Source organism: Echiichthys vipera, assembly GCF_963691815.1.
Source record: "Echiichthys vipera genome assembly, chromosome: 10".
In the NCBI taxonomy this organism is placed as follows: domain Eukaryota; kingdom Metazoa; phylum Chordata; class Actinopteri; order Perciformes; family Trachinidae; genus Echiichthys; species Echiichthys vipera.
The window spans coordinates 16,020,357-16,042,815 of record NC_139835.1 but is presented as its reverse complement, the minus strand read 5'-3'; the positions used below and the strand labels follow the sequence as shown (position 1 = coordinate 16,042,815).

Genomic DNA, 22,459 nt, shown 5'->3' with positions numbered 1-22,459 from the left:
TGGCGGATAAGGTAGCTGGCTAACTTTTACGGGTTAGCACATTCAACCATTGTTTTGGTTTCACACATTGAGAGGACTGTAGCTATCTGGCATTTTTTTCTACACGGAGACTGCACCCACTGACTATAAACTGGGTAAATACATGCTACAAGGTCGACAGCTGTGAAGACCGAAGGAGCTCGCTTTGTTGAAACAATTAGCAGCTAAATGTGCTAGTTGAGTAGCTACGAGCATGCTAATGTGACTAGCGGTAATGGTGTGGCGGCGTGCAGGCATCAGTTTGGCTTTTTTCGTTTTATACGTTTTCCGAGGTGGTAAGCGTTCGAAAACAATTACGATTTAAGTGAAATAAATCCCATCCATTGTTATATTAACTTAAGATATCGTAAGTTAGCTGTAACGTGAGTGATTTGTGAATGAATAATGACGGCAGTGCAGGCCTGACATTGATCAGCGTTATCTAACGTGTTAGCTCATCTCTGTTGTTGCTGGAAACTTTTTTTGCTTCTTTTTTCCACGAAGCTTTGACCTCACAATACGCATCGATAGTTATTATAAGTGTAATTGAACACTTATAGTATGGGCTAGCTTAATGTTAGCTCACGTTACTCGATCTATAGAATACAGGTCGGCAACCTTTGATGGCTAACGGTAGCTTTAGCATTAACTGAAGTGGTCACGCTCACTAACGTTAGCTAGAGGTTAGCTAGAGGTTTTCAGAATCACAACCACAACCAGAAAGGAGTATATTGCCAAGTACGTTTTCAGTGCGTACATCAATTAAGAAGAAATAAACAATACTCAAAGCACTGTGGTTAAAAACATAAATAGAAAATGCACCATATCAAAATATAAAAAAGATACTAATACATATATAAAAAATGTGCAATTTAACAGTTAAAAACAAATAAAAGTTGTCCAGTTTTGTGCAGGATATGCTAAAAGTATGGTAGTATGGGGTGTGCAAGATTTCACAGTACATACAGAGGTATGCATACATTTGCCTACAAGTCCTCATTCGAGAGTCTTACAATTTTAAGTATTGTTGTTTTCGAATAAGTAACTATTGTTCAGTGCAGGGCAGTTGTTTTCGCAAGTAAATATTTTTACGTGGTTTGAGAACTGCGTTATTGCCAATGTTTGAGTAGCGGCGCTTCTCGTTTGTCAGGTTGTATAATAGCAGAGCCAATGTTGGCTGTATGGAAATTTTACCATTGAAGTACTACCTTCTTCAGTCAAGCTCAGACTTAGGTCTTTTTTTAAATCTTGATAAAAACAAAGTCATATCAGTATGTAGTTACATGGTAGGCTTAGGGCTAATAGTAAAATAAATATTGATTTAATAAAATATCTTTGAGAGATTGTGGATTTGGAGTTGAGAAAATTTGGCTAACTTAGTTATGTACGAACTTTGTTTGCTTTAGCAATCCAGCTATGCTCGATCCTAGATGGTTGTGCCATTGACTTGTACTACAAGTGCTCTTATATGTCTGCCATACCCATAAATACTATGTCGCCCTACAAAGCCAAAGTGCATTAACTACAAAACATTTTTTCCCAACAAATAGATGGTTGACTGGTTTGCCATGGTATGAGTTTTATCTGAATTCATTTTCGAACCTCCATACTTTCAGGGCCAAAACTGTGCAGAACTAATGTTACTAGTGATTTTGTAGTTACTGCACTTAGGCTTTGTAGGGCAGTATGATTGTACCTCTGGCCATATCTCAGTGAGTGTTGGTAAGACATGTATTTTTGTCTTTGGCAGCCAGCTTTAGATGCTCCCCTACCCGTTACTTACACTTTGCTGTAGCATGGCTATGAAGTATACATCCTCTTGTGTTGATGCCTATGTGGCTTTAAAATAACAATACCTTTGTTTCCCTCACCAGTGTTGAGCGAGGGAGCGGCACGCCAGTGAAAAAGGGCATTTAAAAAATCAGGGGCAAAGAAGCAATGGAATGTGCAGTAGACATCCCCTCAGGTGAGTGATGAAGACAAATAAATGTCTCACTTTTTGAAATTTAGAGTTTCTTCTAGTCAGACAAATTAGTTATATGTTAAGGATGTTCTCTTACCTATTCTTAGCTGACAGTTTCGGCTGTACTCTACCCTTCCTCACTGTCAGCTAAGACAAGGTAAGAGGACATCCTTAACACATAACTAATTTGTCTGGCTATAAGAAACTCTAAATTTCAAAATGGATAAAGAATACATTAGGAATACAATCGATCTAATGTCTCGCTTTTTTCACAATTTTTACCCACTTTGGTTTGGTTTCTTATATTTTGAACTCTATCAGACAGATGTCGCTAGGCATTCTCTTTTGATTCAGTTACATGTTTATATTGATAGGAGAAATAAACTACATTAGCCAGGTTCATTAGAGAACCAAGTCACAAATATAACAGTACGGTTTTAAATGCGACGGATTATAGGTATTCCATCTGTGACGAAAAAACTGCATTTTATAGGCTAACCAGTATCTGCCAAATGCCCCTTAGCCATGTATTGCTTTGCGCTTTGTGTTCCTTGAACATTTTATACACTAAGGGGATTTGGTATGTGCAAGTTTCGTACATGTGGATTTGCCAAATACTTGTGTAATCTGAATTACTGGCTGCCCTGTGCAGGTGAAGATGAGGCACCTGAGAAAGAAGACATGAATGCCAAGGAAGGGAATGAGCCACCCCACAAGAAGAACAAGAAGCACAGAAAACACAAGAGCAAGAAGAAGAAGAGAAAGAGGAAGGGGGAGAAGGAGAGCAGTTCAGAATCTGGCGCTGAGTCGGAAGTAGAGCCACCACTGCCACAGAGGCCTGTCAGGACCACCAGAGCCAGGTCAGAAGAACTAAATTGAATGCATTGTGCAGATCAAATCTGTCTTGGTAGATGTATTCTACAGCCTCATGTTTTTTTTGTAAAATACAAGTAACTAACAAAATAAGATATTTAATAGTACGCACAACTTTGTTTTAATGTGTTACTAATATATATTTGTATATTCAATATTTTATATCTTTTGCTGCTCAGATTAAATTACCATTACAAATGCATTTCTATCAAACAAATCAAACAATACGCTGCAATGGAATCTTTGGATGTTATGATGATTAAACAGAAAATGTTAACATAGTGTAGCACCAAACCATATTTGACACACACATAATGGTCTGGAATATGGTTTGAAATCCAAATTTACCATATTCTACTATATGCCTAAACAAGAATTTGAACGTTCCTCAAACTGATGAGACCTACTATTTTGTTTGTACTGGGAACTTACATTTTATACATTAACTAGAAAAAACTGTATGTTTTCCTTTTTTCTTGTTTGTAGTGCCAGGCTGGCAGCAGCTACAGATGGTGGAGACCAAGCTGGCCTGAAGGAGGAAAGCAAAAGAGATGGAGTTACAGGTAGGAGACTCTCACACACAAACATAATTTAACATTTTCTTTGAAAGTAAGTGTTTTAATCCATTGACTTTTATATTTTATTCACTTTTTTAATATCACTTCTCCTCTTAAATCGTACAGATACAGAGGGAGATACAAAATCCAAAAAACACAAAAGACACGCCGCCAAGAAGAAGAAAAAGAAGAAGAAGAAAGAAGAAAAGCAGGATAAGAAATCTCAGTCCCGCTCCCCATCTGAAAGCAGCTCAGCCTCAGGCTCTGAGTCTGATGGTGAAGGAGGGAAAGGGGCTGGTGATGGCAAATACACTCCAGCTGCAGCGTCTGATCTGCAAGAACCAGTGTTCAAACAGCATTCAAAAAGCAAACGAGTGGAGAAACCTGAATTGCTTGGAGTGAAGAAAGAGGAGATGTCGGATATGGACATGTTCGCATCTGGAGGGAAAGACAATAACACCAGTCTGTCAGAGAAGGATATGATGTCGCCCTCTGCAGCCCAGGATGAGATAATACAAACAGCAACAGTTAAGGTTAAGACAGAGGGTAGTCATGCTGATGGTACATTCAGCCATGCCCAGGAACTCCCTGACATAATCCCTAAACAGGAAGGTGCTAACCCAAGAGATGACGCAGGCCTGAAAGATCAGGCCAACTCAGTTCAGAAGGAAAATGTCAGGGAATGCGATTCATCCAGGTCCAGGTCTCCTTCCCCTCCCAGGGCCTTAGACATTAAGAGGTCTGGGGCAAGTCGTAGTCGTTCACCAACACCTAGTCCTAGTAGGGAGCTGTCTGATGGGAAAACAGCAGCCGCGATGAAGGAACGGTCAAGAACCCATTCCAGGTCAACCTCAAAGGGAAAACAGTCTTCAACTCCTCTAAAGAGTTTGCAGTTGTCCCGCTCTCAGTCTCGCTCTCAGTCCCCTAAATCTAGAAGAAAGTCACTCTCCCCGTCCCCAAAGTCTCCCAAGAGAGCTGTACGTCGGTCCCGTTCCACCTCTCGCTCACTCACCCCTAAGAAGAAGGTTTCAAAGTCTCCAAGGAAGTCCAAGTCTCCTAAACGTCGGAGGAGTTCATTGTCTGTTTCTCCAAAACGGCGCAGAAGTTCCCACTCTCCTAAAAGAAAGGTGTCAAGATCCCCCAAACGCGGGGGACGAAGGTCCCCCTCTCTATCTCGGTCCCCAAGGAGAGGTCGAAGGTCAGAGTCACGTCCCCGTGGAGGAACAAGGCACTCCAGGGCCCGCTCACCTAGACGAGGTGGTGCAGTTGGCAGGCGTTCAAGATCACGCTCCATCACTAGAACTCGTCGTTCGAGCTCTAGATCAAGACGCCCTGTTCGTCGCTCCAGGTCACGGTCACAGGCAAGGCGTACAGGAGGTAGGCGCTCCAGGAGTCGATCCTTGTCTCGACGTAAGAGGTCTCCACCCCCCAGATCCCGGCGCTCACGCTCCAAGTCAATCCGCAGGAGCAGGCGGACTCGGTCACGTTCTGTCGTAGTCCTTAAACGCACCCGACGCTCCAGATCCAAGAGTCCCCGCAAACGAACCAGATCAAGAACCCCTCCCATCCGACGGCGCTCCCCCGCTAGGAAAAATCGTTCTCCACCAAGGTCTGGCAGGCGCTCCAAATCTCGCTCGTTGTCTCGAAGGCATCGGTCAAAGTCGCACTCACCACTTCCTGTCAAGAGGAGGTCCAAATCTCCTAGGAAGAAGTCTAAATCCGTCTCCAGGTCTGTGTCAAGTGATGGGCGGTCAGACAACTCCTCCCCAGCTAGATCCGCATCTCCCTCTCCTGTTAAAGAGATGAAGCCTTCCTCTCCTAAGGCAGAGCAGACAGCAGCAGCTGGAGAAAGTGGAGGATTTTCAGCTAAAGCAGGTCAGGCAATTTTCATTGCTTTGTCTTTAAGCAAACTACAAAAACTTATTGATATTGTGATGATTGCCCGCTGAGCAGCAGCTCACTTTTGTTCTTCAGAGGCAGACTGTAAAATAAGCAAGATAAAATGACATAAATCACCCTAAAAAAACCCAACCAGTGATAAATCAGCTGAATGATGAATTAGCATTAGGCTACATTTAAAGCAATTTTTACCTTTCTGGCATTTTTATACTTTTCTTTGAGAGGGGCGTGTCAGGCAGGGGAAAGTGGTTGAGACATCTGAGCAGGGCAACGTTGTACATGTTCAAATATTTACTACGTGCTGTGCAAAGAATTGCTTTATGGGGTAACTAAACCCCCAAATCACTTCTTTTCAGTTAAAAACTAATAAATACGTATATGGTAGGGATGTAACGATACACTCAACTCATGATTTGATATGATTTTCTCACAATCTTTTTTTTAGAAATCAAAATGAGCTACAGACAAATTGTCACCAAATAAAAGAATATTTTGCACGTAAGAAAAACATTTTTAGAGGTTCTTTACTGAAACTCTTTTTCAGTTTGTGTCCTCAGATTAAAAAGCAACTTCAATGGCCATCTTAAACAAAAAAATACCTCCTTTCTTTAGAAACAGTCTCACAAGTTAACTTGTGTAAATCATTATCTTAATTAACAAAAGAATATAAAATCTTGACCAAAAAAAGAAACAAACACCGTCAAACAGTGTTTTGTCTTATAAAAAAAAAGTAATAACAAATCCCACATCAAAATAACATCAAAACATAAAATCTCTATTGATATAACTTTGCATGGATGTAGATGTCCACTTGTCGGTTGTGGTAGACAGTCAAAAATGCCATTAAATTGGCCTTACCCCGGTTTAGGGAATGATCGGATTATTGAAGTTCCCCTCGTATACATGATCAGGGCTTTAATGGGAAAAGTAACTTGACCTCCGCTACAGTAGGTTGCTCTCTGCCAACATACAGCTGGACCAAATACAGCTTTTTTTCCAGTTCACTTCTGTCAAAATCACAAACGGTCGACTTAGGGACGGCAGAAAATGGGTCTTCTTGGAAGTAATGTTACTTGCCACTTACCAAGTCCTCCCTTGGTTTCTCCCTTTTTCTTTTAAGATAACGAAACCTATTTCTAAAGGAGAAAGTATTATCCTACTTCTCTCGCATTCAAGATTAATTTTTATGTCACCCGGTGTGAATCGTCTCACATTTGTACCGATTTTGATTTGTTACATCCCTGATATATGGGTATTTTAGGAGTGTTGATGGATTCAGTTCCAAATATTGAAATTTTAGCGCAAAGTATTTTAATTTAACACACTTGTTATAAATGTGCATAGGGACTGCACTCAACCATGGTTATACTTTTGTAATTTCCAGGATAGAGGCACTTAAGCCAAAACTCTAGGGATTAGGGTCTACTCACATGTACCATACGTACCCAGCCCTAGCATGATTCATGGTTAAAGTCTAGTTCGTTTGACTAATATGAGTGCAACTGTACCATGCCTAGACCTGCGGCGGCCCCGATGAGCTTCAGCATAATTGCACATGTACGAGCGTAAAAAGGCGGTCTTGACAACTCTTTATAAAGCCATTTAAAAATGATCACGGCACAGATCATCTGGGCCAAGTGGGAGTAGTACTTTGCTAGAATGTGTCATAATGAAAAATGCCGGTTTGCATAAAATCAAACCACTTAAGGCTTGTAGAGCGGACTGGTAAAACCAAAAATAGACCTAACTTGTTTATTTTTATTAAGCACTGTATATTTATTTTTAATGTACTTCTGGTGTATACAGAGTTTAAAGTATCAACTCCAAAAAATGTAAATTCAAATCCCCAATAGTTTGTGTTATGTTGCCTTGAAATGGCCTAACATGTCTTAATATGTACCATGCAGGTGCCTGGAAACTTGTGTCCTCATCAGTTGCTTCCAGCCCTCATGCTGGAAGCTCCTCAGATACATTGCAAGACCAGCCTCAGACGGTTTCTCCTAACCATGACGAGCAACAGAAGGAGCCTGCCAGCTCATCCAATGAACATGCTGTTTCCAGGTCTGGTTCCAGGGAGCCTAGCACTGGCCCAGATGGGTCAGATTGTTCAGAAGGCTCAGATGAAGAAGAGGATTCTTCTTCTCCAGTTAAAACTGTCTCTAAACAACAGAGAAGCTTAACTCCTTCACCTCAACGATCGATGTCCAAGTCTATATCCAGAAAGAAGCAGTCCAGGTTTGTTGTGTTTATATGTACCTATCCCACGTCACGAATTGTGGTTGGTTTGGTCCAAAAAAGATAAAATGTAATTAGGTCTTAAAAGGAACTAAAATGTTAAAGACGTTGTTAAACAGAGACTGGAAAGGCCAGACCCAATGCTAACAGTATCCCGCACTAGGAGGTGTAATTGTGTATACGTATTTACAATTATTCATCAGTTGTGTCATTCACTTTTTCACAGGTCCAAGTCTCCTGTGAGGAAAAAAGAATCTGTCTCTCCATCAGAAAGGAAGAAACGACGGTCTAAATCTCGGAGTCCTGCCCGGCGACGGAGATCACGCTCCCCCGCTTGGCGTAAGCGATCACACTCCAAGACAAGAACCAGGATCCGGCGATCCAAATCCCGCTCGCCGACTCGAAAGAGACGATCCCGGTCCCCCAATGCTCGTGGGAGGAGGAGGTCCAAGTCCACAGACCGAAACAAGCGATCCAAGAGCCGCTCCACAGGCCGAAAGAAAAGGTCAGGTGACAGAAGCAGGCGATCAAGGTCTCGTTCATCTGATCGCAGGCGCAGGTCTAGGTCGAGGGGTCGAGGGAGACGCCCGGTGTTTCGCAGTCGTTCATTCGATAGACGTGACAGGTGGAAAAGGGAACCCAGTCACTCTCCAGTTCTCATTCTGCGCAAACAGCGCCGCTCAGGTTCCCGGACACGACGCAGCACCAGCAAGACTCCTCCACGCCTCACTGAACTGGGTAAAGCATATTGATAGTAACTATTAATTAAGACTGTTAAACTAAACACACCATTACATTTATGAACATTCACGGTTTAAATTTTGTAGGAATTGTTTTCAGTTTATACATACAACTCATATGCTTAATCTTGCATTTTCTTCCCTGTTTTGCATTACCCCTCCCTCTCCATATTCAGATAAGGATCAGTTACTGGAGATAGCCAAAGCTAATGCTGCTGCCATGTGTGCTAAGGCAGGGGTGCCCATTCCTGAGAGTCTTCGGCCGAAAGCCATCCTCCAGCTCCCTCTACCCGCTCCGTCTCCTACACCCCTCTCCTTACCTCTACCTTTACCTCTCCCAATGGGCATGGGGATGCCCAACATGCCGAATATGCCTAACATGGGTCCAATGGGGTTATCCGGTATTCCAGGAATGCCCAGTATGTCAAACATGACCATGAGCGCCGCTATGGCAAGTATGACAGCAGCTACAATGACAGCTGCCCTGACCAACATGGGTGCCCTCGCGGCCATGCCTCCCCTTGCCCCGCTTCCTACCATCACCAACAAGCCTCCCCCATGTCTCGCCCCTCCAACGCCAACCCTTAACCTGGACCACATCGAGGAAGCAAAGAGGAAGGTCACTCAGCAGGCTAACATACACACCATCAAGGAGCTTACTGAGGTAAGTTGGGGGACTAGGTTAAAGTGTGTTTTTTGTTTGAGTGCACATGTTTGATAATAACAATAACATGTGGTTGTGTTCTACAGGATGTTTGAGTACAACTGTGCCACCTCAAATGAACTGATTTTGTTTTTCTCTGGTTTTGTAGAAGTGCAAGATGATTGCAAACAGCAAGGAGGAGATGGCCATTGCTCGACCCCATGTCTCAGATGACGAAAGCTAAAACCGCCAAGTCCTCACTGTAAAGTTTTGAATCTTAATTCTTCCCTTTTTTTCTGTCTGTGTCCTTGTCTTTATATTAGTGAGTCTGTTATTGGAAATTGTTTGTTTTTTAATCACTGATATTAAAAGCCCCTTAGCATGGCTTCCAAACTTGATATTATTTGATCAAAATTTGAGTGATATTTTTTTTAGCAACTGATTTATACATTTGTCTTTTATATTTTTAAGCTTATTAAATGAATGGTAACCTTGTCCAGTTGATCATTGATCCAGTAGCAACATACTTGTTTGCTAAATATGATATCAACTTCTGTATTCCTCCACACTATTATCACTTAAGGGCTTAGTCCTCTGCTTTACCTTTCAGTCCACATTTTAGAAATTGTGAAAACATTTCATGTATGAAATATGAAAAAATATGAAATATTCCTCCTTGTTCTTCCATTGGCGATTAAAGTGAAATTCCGGTGTAAAATCATCCCAGGGTCTTTTCAGGCAAATTGGGTCATCAAATAAGCCATTTGAGACATTTTTTTTTCTGTATGGACTATTAACGTCGATTTTCCTGAGAGACGCTAACAGCCTGTCGTGGCTATCATTGATTAGCTTGGGGCGTTCAGTCGAACGTATTCAAACAGCTTCAGTCAGTCCGATATTGTCAGTCACCCCTCTTCTTGTTCAATAATAGCGGCTGCATTTTCTTTTTTACTGATGACATGCCTCACTTCCTCATAAATTTGCATTAGTTCTTGCTGTTTGAATGCAGACAAGAACGCTGCATGTGTCTTTTCTGTGTCTGCATCAGTGAATCTTTGCTCGACCTTGCAGCCTCCCTTTTGAAATCCGTGAACGCACACTCAACAGAATTACTTACACCTTGCTTGACGTAGCCGCCGCTTCTCATCCTGGCTTGGTGTACGTGCAACCGATTAAGCCAGTATGATCAGACCTGACTAGTTCAAGGCTAGCCTTTTCATTTATCCTGGATGTCTTAATTCAGCCCATAACAGCCCTCCGGTGATTCTGTGCTTAGCGGATGCAGAAAAATATATAGATATACACAGAAAACACGAAAGAAAACATCAGTTAACAGGGAAAATGCCCTCAGCCTTCCCCTCACTGTATTGTTCCCCATGATATTAAATGGACATGGTGTAGTTACATTAAACCAAATGCTCTCTATAGACATTAAATGGTGAACAAACTTTGACCTTTTCTCTTTCTTTGTCTGCACACAGCCACTCCCTGAAGGAAAATGTAAAAAACGCTTTACAGGAGGAACTTCCTTCCCACAGTTCCCTTTTGCGGCCAGATGAGCTGACTGAGCATCATAAACCACCGAGAAGAAAAAGAACACTTGAGCTGTCACAGTTACAATATAGGCACACACGCCCCTCTCCCACCCAGCTCCCTAGTTTGTTTCTGTTTGTGTGAGAGAGAGACTGGCAGACTTTCACCTGTGATACCACTGAGTAAACTGAACACACTGACGTGTGCTCAGTTGAATGACTGTATAGTGAGTCTGAGTCTGTGCGTCAGTTGTTAGTGTGTGTATATAGTGACTTTCACCACCTCAGTGTTGCTGCTCATTTATGCGGTCACTGACTGAAGAGGAAACAAACCAAACTAACTAGTGGCGCAGGTGTTTTTGTAAAAGATTAGTTTCTCTAAATTTGTTTTACTTTTTTGCTTTCTTAAAGAATTGTGTTAAGTGGAGACTTCCTTGTTCTGCTGTATCCCCCCTTGGTTATCTCTATTCCCTTTTTTATATATAAAAAATAATGCAGAGAAAGTTTTGGTAGATCCTCACGTGTGATTTCTTTTCACAAGCGTGTAAGAGAGTGACTACATGTTGTGACTCCTGGGTAAGGTTGCCAGATCTGATATATTTTGAAGGAATTGATAACTCAATATATTGACTGCAAAGAGGTTTGTTCTTGGGCTATGACAGAGAGAATCGTCTTCATTCAAAAAAATTCAACTAATTCAGTTAGCACTGTCCTGGGTGTGGACCCCCCCCCCCCCCCCCCCCCCAAATTTTAAATGGCACCAACCTCATCTTAATCTTTGACTCTAACCTTTCATTTGGGCTTTGTTGGGTTTTTTTTTTTTGGGAAACATGTTTGTTGTATATTTAAAGTATACATTTCACATGCCACAAGTTTAACACCTATATCCTGACATGCAGTGTTGTGTTTTGCAGCACATTATAATGTTATTTAAAGGTAGAACATGTAGTATTATCCTAAAAACAATGTATGAACTAATACAAAAGTAATCCTACCATAATACCCATAATTCCCAGATTCAGATCACAACTTTGATTGACTGGACACATGAGACACCAAGCTTTAGCTATATCAATGTAGCATTTTTTTTTCTTTGCCTGATAACAAACCATATTGGTGAAAATGTAACTTCCCTTAAACGTCACTGTAAATGGAGGTTTTCATTCACTTTACGACTGAATACGTAATAAACAATAGGCCTTTTAAAAATGCTTTAGATGTGCTTTTGCCTTTCAATTGCTGTTTACATTATTAAAACAATTTCTGTTGGGGGCTTTTATAGAAGCATGTATTTCGAACATAATTCATGCTAATGTGCGGGGGTGACAAATTAAGTCCTTATAGAGTTGAATGTAGAAAGTCGAGCATGCCCAGAACTGTGCTATTGTTAAAAATGTTTGTATTCGACAATCGGATTCTTTGTCTTAAGATGCTTTTTTTTTTTTTTTTTGGAAGAAAGAAACTAAGCAAATATTTACACATCTTGTGGCATAATATTCTGGTGACAGATATGAGAGAATTATGATGGATAACTGCAAACATGATTAAAAAAAACAAAAAAACCAACAAGCCCTACTCATTTAATCCATTGACACATTTAAAATAAGCTTTACATGTATATGATGTTTTCTAGCCCCCAGTGGGTCTTCTGTGTTAGCTGCATCCATGTTTCACTAAATACTTTTGCCCCGTTGGATAACTGAAGAACAAAGACGAACTTGGTGCTTTTGGGAAGTCTGGCAGGGATGAGGTTTTTAAGGAATCTTGCCCTCATCGCTCATATATTTTCATTGGAGAGGGAATAACGCTGGATCCCTCCTTTGTTGACCTCCCACACCCAGGGCTCTTTAACTGTGAAAGATAATCTGTTAAGGTTTTATGAAACTGTAACTGTACCAAAAGCGTTGTTGAACTGTTGAATTGATTCCCTGAGGTAATTTTTACCAATTTTAATGAATACGAAAATGCATTTTAGGATTCTTTTCTTTTTTTTGGGTCATTTGAATATGATGTCGCCTGCTTTGTACATAAATGTGTTGATGATTATTAAAAACCTCAATGATCTGTATATACTCGTGCTTTTATGTGCCGTGTTCACTTTTAATCAGGCTCATAATACATTACTGCACTTTACGGCTTAAACCATTGGAGTGACCGAAACTGTATTTTGAAAGTCAATTTTAATCATAATTTGACGACCGATGAGTTTGTACATTGCTTCAAATTACATTAGAATGTTGAAATGTGTGTGTGTATTTTAAGACCAAAATGTGTTTCACTCTTCATCCCGTACTGTTTTTTTGGAGGAGGTCCTAGCCGTCTGTCAAGACGACCAACCCAGGAAAGCATATAAAAACAATTTAAGTAAAAGTGTAAATGATTAATCAGAACTTACCTAACTATAATTTACTAGTATTAAGCTGAGGGGTCAGTGAAAGTTTTTAAGAAAATAAACATAAATAGACATGGGTCATTGATAGTGCTTGAATTTATGCACTTTGTATAAGAATAGCAGTATAAGTACTTATATTTTAGTAAATGCTACGTTCCATCTCTCCAGCTCTGTCTCTATCACTCACACAATATATTGTTTTGTTGTGCGAGACCACAGTCTGCCATCGCTGTAACTCAACACATTTGAAAAGTGTTCACACAGTAAATCCCCCCTCTCTCTTTAATTGTCTGTGAGCTTCTGTAAAGCCTGCTATCTCATTATAAAAAATTCTCACAGTGTTGTGACAGTAATTAACTTTGATCTGTGTCTCAAACTGCGTTGGGTCCTTAAATTTGAATTGGCTCGAAGAGTCCTTCAATTTAATGTTTAAGGATGTGTGGGAACCCAAGCTCACTACACAACCCATTTCACCCCCAAAGTCAGTTTGAATCCACATTATAAAGTAGCTTTTCTACTGTGTGACATAGTGCACGACTTTTCTGTTTAAAATTAGACTGCACTGCCAGGTGTGAAGGGGGTCATAGAATAAATGTTAAGTGCAGTGACATTGGCCCAGTTGTGCATTGCTCAGCAGTGGGAGACCAGCTTTCATGTCTATAATGAAAGCCTCCACAGGAGAGATGGAGCTCAACAGCACAACATGTGCTGTACAATTTATCGATTTGCAAAACTGTGTGTGCCTGTGTGTGGGCAGTTTATGCGTTTGCCCGTGTTAGGGAAATATAAAGTTGGATAAATATACGTACATGTTTTATCTCAGGGTTTAAGGTGGGCTATCACCATGCCATTCTGTGTGCTTGGATAATGAAAACGTCCTTTCAGAAAATGCTAGAAAACAAATGCAGTTAATGAAACCCTCCTACAAGTGGTGCACTTTCTCCTTGTTTCAACTGTACTCTTATTATCGAGGTCAGAGCCCTAAATAAATAACCTCTCCATCAAAATAAAGGTCCTTAAAACACCACAATGTAAAGCTCTAACAGATTGTGTAGGAACAATGGTGAAGTAAGTAAAGTATTAGGGCTTAGACCCATTAAACACTTTATTTCCAGTTTACAGGTTGTCTGATTTACTCAGATATCGAGCAGAGAGGAGCGACCCGGGTAGTCTTCATGAAGGCGGCTTTAATCTGTAGATTTGCTTACTGACTTGGAGGGAGAGTTTTCGCCTTAGTTCTCATAATGGGCTTTAAAATCCAAATTGTCATGGCTTACAATCAGATGAAAAATACATTCATTACCATATTGAGTAAATGAGCGTTTGACCAGAGCAGTTTATACTCTTCAAACAAGCACCAAAGAAAAGTACAAATAGATAATAAATAACTATGCCTCAGCCCTTTTTATCTTTCATTTTTTTTTACTGGTTTGCTTGTTTTGATGGTGATTAACACGTGTAAGATTATTCTGCGGTTGAAACCAGGATAAGATTCAATTTTGTGCCTTTTGCAGAACATTTTTTGTATTCAAGATTTAACAAGTTTGGAAGACCACGTTAATCATTATCAACATTTTCTTAAAATCTCTTATAGAAATAGAAGTGAAGTGCAGTGAATGCAACTCTGTGAATCCAACTCTGTGCATGCAACGTGTTTCTTCGTTCACAATATTATGTAAGATTAAGAGGTGAATGCAAAAACACAAGGGAGGTATAAAAATACAGTATAAGATAACCAATATACTCTTAGCTAAATAAATACAGAAAGTGTAAAAAAATACAATAAACTCTTCAATTCTGTAAGAATACAGGTCAAATAAAATTCACGGAAAATGAAATCAGATAAGTTAAATGTAGAGGAAATGTATAAGATAAAATATGTACGACTGTATATGACAGAAATGAGCAGTAAGCAGGATAAAGTCATCGCACAAAAGAAGAAGATAAGTGTCCAGGTATGTAAGAGTAGATTATTAGTTGCACAGTGAGCGGCTCCCACCCCTTCCCTTCTGTCCTCTTTATTTCCTCCTCCCCCCGAGTGAGGAGTTGTAAAGTGTGATGGCCTGAACCTGTTGGTCCTACACTTGGGCAGGAGCAGCCTTCCACTTAACAGGCTCCTCTGGTTGCTGAGTATAGTATAGTACATGTTTGGTATAGTATAGTATAGTACAGTATAGTATAGTATAGTATAGTATAGTATAGTATAGTATAGTATAGTACAGTATAGTATAGTATAGTATTATAGGAAAAACAAGGGGGTTTATACTGTATAAATTATTGGGGTCTAGAGGGAGTGTTGAATGTGCAAAATAAAAGTGATATTTTCATTGGACTCTCAAAATCCCCATCACAATACGGTTCCTTCAAGATCTCAAAACAATATATTTATGGAAAACATAACAAAATGGGAAAACACAAATAATGAGATGAGACAAATAACGCCCTGAAGCCAGATCTATACTTGTTTTTTAACCACTTGCCAATGTACTGTCTACCTGCATATGTACCACGCATGTCACTGGAAGATTCCACTTGTTTTGCATGATGTTAACAATAAACATGGCGACTCTTGAGGAGGATACTTTAGTGTTAATGAACTCCCAGCAGAAAAAGTGACAGTGGTATGGTATGTAAGGCATCTAAATCAAGCATGTTGTGACAATGCTTGGAGTACGGTATCTACACAGTTTCTATGCAATTTCTTCAGTCCCCCCTGCTGTCCATGTGATTGCATTGGACACGTGGTAATAATGCACAACCAACACTCCCCCACAACAACGCAGGATACACAAGGCAGCCACACACACACACACACACACACACACACACACACATTAATAGATATGGCCAAATAACACCTATACCCAAAGAGCACACAAAAGCTTTTTGATTAAACTAGATTCCGATTCCGATTCGCATCAACTTTATCATCCCATACCGGGAAAAAATTTTGCCCAGTGCCCCGAGACAAAAATCCACAGTAAATAAAAAACAAAAAAAGACAACTTTTTAATTTTTCATATTTACATAAAATGTAAATCTTGGATAAGGAAAATCATGCTAGCTGAAAAACTCTCCCTTCAAAAAAACAAACAAAACAAAAACAAAAAGTACCCTACTCTCTATGTTTTTTGACCCCTCCCACCCCTAATCATTTTTGTACAGTCCCCAAAGAAAAAACTACAGCTAGAAATGTCTTAGTTAGAAATGCAGAGCCAGTATTTCATTTCCACTTTCAGTTTTTCCAGTATTAGTTCCTTAATTATTATGTATGAGTTAGGGTTAGTAATCTGCATCGACTGCTATCTCTGAAAGAGTAACTGCTTAAATATTCTGAGCCAATTATACGCGTTTAATTTATGGATTGCAATTACATTAATCAGTAATTACTGTCACAGGGCCTTCCTGTCACTGTCTGCATGTGCGCTTGTTTTCGTATGTGGGGTTGCATACTGAAAAGCCTGTGTCATTGGATTTTGCAGATCAATGGCTGTCTGTCGATGGATGGCTGAGTGCTTTGCAACGACCACCAAGTTCGAGCACTCGACCCACTCCATAAGGCAGCCAGGAAAGCAGGTCACATACACAAAATTCCTCTCACTCCCCCTTGCTTTCCATTTTCACACCATGCATTTTTCTCACAACATCGCTTCACACTCCACTCACACACACATGCACAAGTGCACGCACACACTAGATAAGCCGATGAATTTCAGCCTGTGGTAGGGTTTCAGAGTGGAACTTGTTTCACTACAATGTGAGCCAGACTAACGAAGACAACAGAGACAGAGAAGAGAAAGGGAGAAAAGAGGATTTGAGAGAAATGAGAGGCTCGACGAGATAAAAGCTGACGAGAGAGAAGAGAGAGGAGAGGGGGAAACTGAGAACAAAAGAGAAAATAAGATGCCTAATTTTACTGTGGAGGATAAGGAGCCTTGCCTACAGAACCAAGTGGCCTGTGTCTGTAACTGTGAAGGTCCATGTACTGGTCAGAGCAGTAGAATAAAGGTTGTCACTTTGTACTTGTCTGTTCATTGTACTGTCAAAACTGTGCGCACATTTCATGTGTGTGTGTGTGTGTGTGTGTGTGTGTGTGTGTGTGTGTGTGTGTGTGTGTGTGTGTGTGTCAAATGTCCTTGAAAGGACAGAGTCATACTGAACCAAAATTGTATGAAGGCAGAGGAGCCTGGTGCAACAATAGTATGTGCACGTCTACATGTTTGAAGACACACACATGTTGCATGCATGTATGAATATTTCATGAGGGCAGTGAAGGAGCAACTTTAGATCTTTATTTATGGATGAGTGAAGTTAACCCAGTTGAAATATTTATGCAAACTGGAAAGTAAAAATTAAATTTCAAAATATTCTTTTTCATTCCAGATTGAAAGTTTAAATATGTATAAGTTTGCACATTTGCAAAGAATATTAAAGATCCCATATTATGCTCATTTTAAAATAATTGCACTTGACATTGAGAACATTAGTATAGCAGCAAAAAACTATTCTCTTTGTAAAGATATAATGGAGCTATAGCGAACTGAGCAGATTTAATTAATTAACCCACTATTCCTCTGTGTGCGTTGTGGAGGCAAACCCAGACCACAGAAAGGCAAGGTGAAAAAAATGTTCTGGTCCAATCCTAAGTTTATCTCCTACGTAGTAGATACTGTCTTGTAGGTACGAGATCAACTTTGAGACTTAACTAATCTTACAATAAAGCCTATAAGTGCAATTAACCCGTAACGATTCACGCGGGTAGTGAAGTGAGCCTCTCACTGGAGTTCCCAGTTCCGTATGTAAGCGTGTCCAGACTTTTGATGGTGCTGTAGATCTCGTGTTTATCTTCTTAAATCACCTGAAAACAGCAGTCTGCTACATTTAAAACACCCAGACCTCCCGTGTAACATGTCCAGACGCATCACCTGTGATGTACAAATATAAAATCCCAGCCGTTTCACACTCGGCTGCGAACCGATCCAGTGAGTGCTGAAGGTCACTGACCGACGATGCCATCAGGACCACATCATGATGTGGTCCTAATATTTAAATGACAATTCATATGTGTATGCTCAAATGCTACATTACAATTACAATAGTAATATACACAACATCTAAGAACTTGCTTATTTAAATGTGATTGTGCTATTGTTGACCAGATTAATGTTTCCATAACTGCCTTTCTTGAATTCTTAAGTGGTGCAGGGGTTATGCAGGACAGCTGATGTCATCTTGGTCTTCAGATTCTCCTTTGGAAAGGTTGCACGTCTGACCTTTATTTGAAACAGGACAAAACACCCACCGAAAATAACCCATCTTCCCATAAAAGGAGCAAACAATGAAGTATCAAAGCATAAATGTGCCCTGCAGTGTAGCAGAGATGATGTTTTCTTTAACCATGTTAAAAGTGTGTTATTTCATATCTAATTTACAAATGGAGTTTTGAAATGTAGCCTCTAGTCATCTTAGCTTGACTTGGGTCATCAAACACCATCCACTGAGGGCAGAGGAGGCACTGGCCGCTGTCGCAGACATGACCTATGAAGTCAGCCGCGTAGACGGATGCCTCCTGACTTTAGCGCACGTTGGTGTGAATGATGAGAACACTGAGGTTGTACGGCGTAATATGTGTGTGTGAGTGTGTATCTGGCTGAACAGACTCAAAGTGATTCATTTCTATAGGGAGAGTGTGTGAGTCACACATCATAGTGTGAGTCTGTGTGTCCGTGGTGTAACAATGTTTTTGTGAATTCAACAGATACAGTAGCAAGGTTGTGTGCATGTGTCCTCTTTGTATGTGTGTGTGTATGTGTGTGTCTGCGTGTGTGTGTGTGTGTGTGTGTGTGTGTGACAGCCGGAGGAATGTGTATGTTAGTTCCAGTCCATTGCTCAAGAATGAGAGCAGAGGTAGTGCGCTTTATTTGTGTGTGTGTGTGTGTGTGTGTGTGTGTGTGTACGTGCGTGTGTGTGTGTGTGTGTGTGTTATTTGTCACAGTCATGGAGGGAGTACCCATGATGACGACCACACAGATCAAGGTAGATCAAGGTTAATGTCTGTGTGTGTGTGTGTGTTTGTTTATAAGCTGCAGGGAAGAAAAGTTCCTCTTGTGTCTACACGGATTAACATGGCATGTGTTCGAATAATCAAAGGTGAGACTCAGTTACTATTTAACTGATAGTTGGCACCGTAATTGCATTTTCTTCATATACATTCCCTTAAATCTGTAGTACCTTGATTATTTAGATTAGAATGAGGTAATTTGAAAAAAATCCTCTGGATGTCACCCAAACCATCCTCCTATAACTGCCTCCACACACACCTCAGGCAGTTATAAGTGTGTGTGTCATATATACTGTATAGGAGGTTTGATCCAGTGCTCACATGCTGCTATGCGTGCCCAGTGTGTATTATAGAGTCATGGACGTTCCAGTCCATCGCCCATGTTAGGCGTCACAGTGAGAATATCAGGAGTGTTCCAGAGTCACAAAACGATGTAAGGTCATGATACAACAGGGTAGAGTGGTGCCGCTATGTGTGTGTGTGTGTGTGTGTGTGTGTGTGTGTGTGTGTGTGTGTGTGTGTGTGTGTGTGTGTGTGTGCGTGTGTGCGTGTGTGTTTGTCACTTGTGCGGAAGCAATATCTGGTTCATCGCTCTTGCTGACTTAAACAACAAAAGCATCAAGGTAGAGTGGTGTTGGCGTTTGTGTGCATGTATGTGTATGTGTGTGTGTTTGTGTGTGTGTGTGAGCATGCATGTGCTTCAGGAAAACAACGTACTCTATGAGAAACTGCCATTTCACTTTGGTGCTTTGACAGTTACCTGCATGTGTTACACTCCCCCTGCTAGAGTATCCATGCGTTATACATACATACCAATAAATTGCTGCAATAAATCGCTTCTTATAAATAATAGCTGTGTCAATTAGTATCTGTTAGATATTTAGGTCAAGGAAGGTCAAGGTTTGCATGGTAAGCCTACAGGTTGCTACAACAATATCAAACAATGTCAGAGTAAACACCACATGGGGGCTCTTCCGTCCGTGATTAAAATATCCAGGTTTCACATCATCTTACCCACCTGCAACAGGCTAATCAAATATTGAAATCTGCAACTGGCTGATCAAATATTCATGCCTGCCACAGGGCTGTAAGGTACTCACAGCAGCCAGTTGAGTGGTCTCCCCGGCTTACTGAGAGATCACAAGTTCTATTCTTGGATAAACCAGTGTAATCTTTATTATAAACAATCCTTTTGGCACTCATTCATCAGTCACCCGTCACAGTGGCGGCAAAATGCAGCTTCTGTTTGATTACATCGTGCTTGTTTTTATTTCATCAAAAGAGAGTACATTACTAAGCTTTCAGCTGAATTAATGATCGTCAGTTGACCTTCATTCTTCCTTTCTTAGAGATTTCTTTATATGGCAAAAATGAAATTGTAGAAAGTCACAGGAAACATGGGCGGAGGGAGACTTGAGGGTTATGTCTGTGCCTTGTACCTTCTATTATACAGAAGGGAGGAATAAGGACGATGAGAAAGACAGAGCGGATGAGACGAATGAGCCAGACTTCAACCCCACCAAATGAATCCATAGTGACTGGCCTCACATGCTGACTATCTGCATGCTGCTATTATTTAAGCTTCATATTATATAAAGCCCAGCCTTTTCTATCTTATCCGGTTCAAAACGTGCCTATTCAGAAAGAGCTGCTTGCTTGCCCTCCAGTCATATTTACTCAGATATATACCCAAAAGCACCCCATAACTGTCTTGGATGTCTTGTTTGTTGCAGGCTGAAATTCTTTATTGTAATTTGATCCAGAATAGGGCCATTCCCCTCCATTTTATTCTTGCAAAATATTTTACAAGAAGGGTGGCAAAGGTATTGAAGTGTTTTCAATGTGTAGCAGAAATGACAAATGTCTCTTCACCGTCCTGGTGCTTCTCTCAACGGACTGCACTAAGCACATTTTATTCCATGCAAGGTGATAAACGCTGACTCACTTTCACCGACAGCCACAAACATTTTCACTCTGCTGCTGTCTTGAGACTTTTACCTCTGACTACTTGTACGCATTTTTATACAGACAGCTGTTTTTAAAGTTAACTCACTGTTCCCTGATGATAAAGCGCGCCAGCCAAGAAATGTATGTTTTTGCCCGCTGCTGCATGCATTAATTATGGCTTCCATGCAAAATAGATTAGATCTGCAACTTCATTGAGTGGCTGGGTCGGTTGTGGAGTTCATGACTCACATGGCTTTGCCTCCTACTCCAGTCCAGCCAAATGGAGCCCTTCTTTACCCACACTAACCTGATAAAATCAAATCAGGCAATTAAGGCCATTATGCCCCTCATTTAAGTTTCTTTGATAGGTGGATATGACATCTCTTATCAGAAGGTGACCAATTCAGTGCTGATGAGACTGTACAGTAATTTAAAAGTCCCATATTATGGCCATTTTCAGGTTCATACTTGGTGTATTTTGAATTCTACAAGAAAATATTTACATGCTTAAATGTCAAAAAAGCATTATGTTCCTCTTCTGTCTGAAACACTCAGTTTTACCTGTCTCTTTAAGGCACCATTCTGGCCCAGGAGGCTCTGATTGGTCAGCATTTCCTGGTCTGTAAGCGTCTCTGCAACATCACTGCAGCCGGGCAATGACTGTAACGGCACTGTTGCAGCACTTTTTACCTACATATAACATAGCTGTGACATCACAACTGTACAGTCCTGATGGCTTGTTTAAAGGCACAGTTTCTGAATATGGGCTGTGGGCATTTCTCTGTGGAGATTTTGATACAGTTATGGTATTTATATAGCACCTCAACCTACTTTTTAATCAAATTAGACATGGAAATCTCACTTTTTACAATATGGGACTATGCAGCTTTTGTGATTGTTGCTCTAACAGCAAACATTTAGTGCATGTATCTAAGTATGTGCTTCTTCAACTATCAAGTAGCAAAAAAAAAAAAATGCATTATTGTATATAGAGTATGCCACAGTTTAACACGGACAACCCTTAAATCCTTTTCAGGCTGTAAATGTTTCCAACAGCATTGTGCTGTAATACAGTGATAACAGGAAGTCTGATGTGTCATTGTTTTGGTTATTCTTCTATTTTCCTGCAGGACATGTTTGTCTTTGAAAATACAAAGGGGCTGTCTGTTGGCTTGTCTCCTAATGTCTCCCAGCATTTGCCACTTTTGAATGCTTGTTGACTGAATCGTAGTTGTTTTCCTAGATTCAAACTCACGGTGAGTTTTGTCTCTAATGTTTCCTTTACGGCCCCTTTGCCAGACAAGACGTGTTAGTATGCATCATAAATGAAGTCTCTCAAGAACACACATCTGCAGGCGCGTCGTTAGACCTGGGTATTCGGGGCTATAGCCCCGGATCTCTTGGAAATAGCCCTGGACCTCTCTGCCATCATAAAAAAAACATAATGATGATAAAAATAGCCCAGCATAGTAGACTTTTATGTGGTTGCATTACCAGCAGCCACAGATGCAACATTGTAGCAGGGAAAACTGCAACATTCTGACACGTCCACACACTGACAAGTGATAACTTCAGAACCAAACTTAAAGCAGACTGAGT

The 22,459-nt window shown here is 40.6% G+C and overlaps 1 protein-coding gene across 1 annotated transcript; it reads left to right on the top strand.

The window, feature by feature from the left end:
* Positions 1–12,508, top strand: sona (SON DNA and RNA binding protein a). The gene is made up of 10 exons (XM_083921316.1): positions 1–134; positions 1,893–1,984; positions 2,634–2,841; positions 3,341–3,417; positions 3,538–5,286; positions 7,218–7,545; positions 7,772–8,283; positions 8,462–8,949; positions 9,098–9,190; positions 10,410–12,508. The coding sequence occupies exons 2-9, from the start codon at positions 1,957–1,959 to the stop codon at positions 9,170–9,172; spliced, it is 3,465 nt and encodes a 1,154-aa protein (XP_083777442.1). The 5' UTR covers positions 1–134; positions 1,893–1,956; the 3' UTR covers positions 9,173–9,190; positions 10,410–12,508.
* Positions 12,509–22,459: the final 9,951 nt, after the last annotated feature.

Coding starts and splice junctions, on each gene's coding strand:
- sona (XM_083921316.1), top strand. CDS start 1,957: ATGGAATGTGCAGTAGACATCCCCTCAG. Junction 1,985..2,633: donor TGCAGTAGACATCCCCTCAG/GTGAGTGATGAA, acceptor TGCCCTGTGCAG/GTGAAGATGAGGCACCTGAG. Junction 3,418..3,537: donor CAAAAGAGATGGAGTTACAG/GTAGGAGACTCT, acceptor TAAATCGTACAG/ATACAGAGGGAGATACAAAA.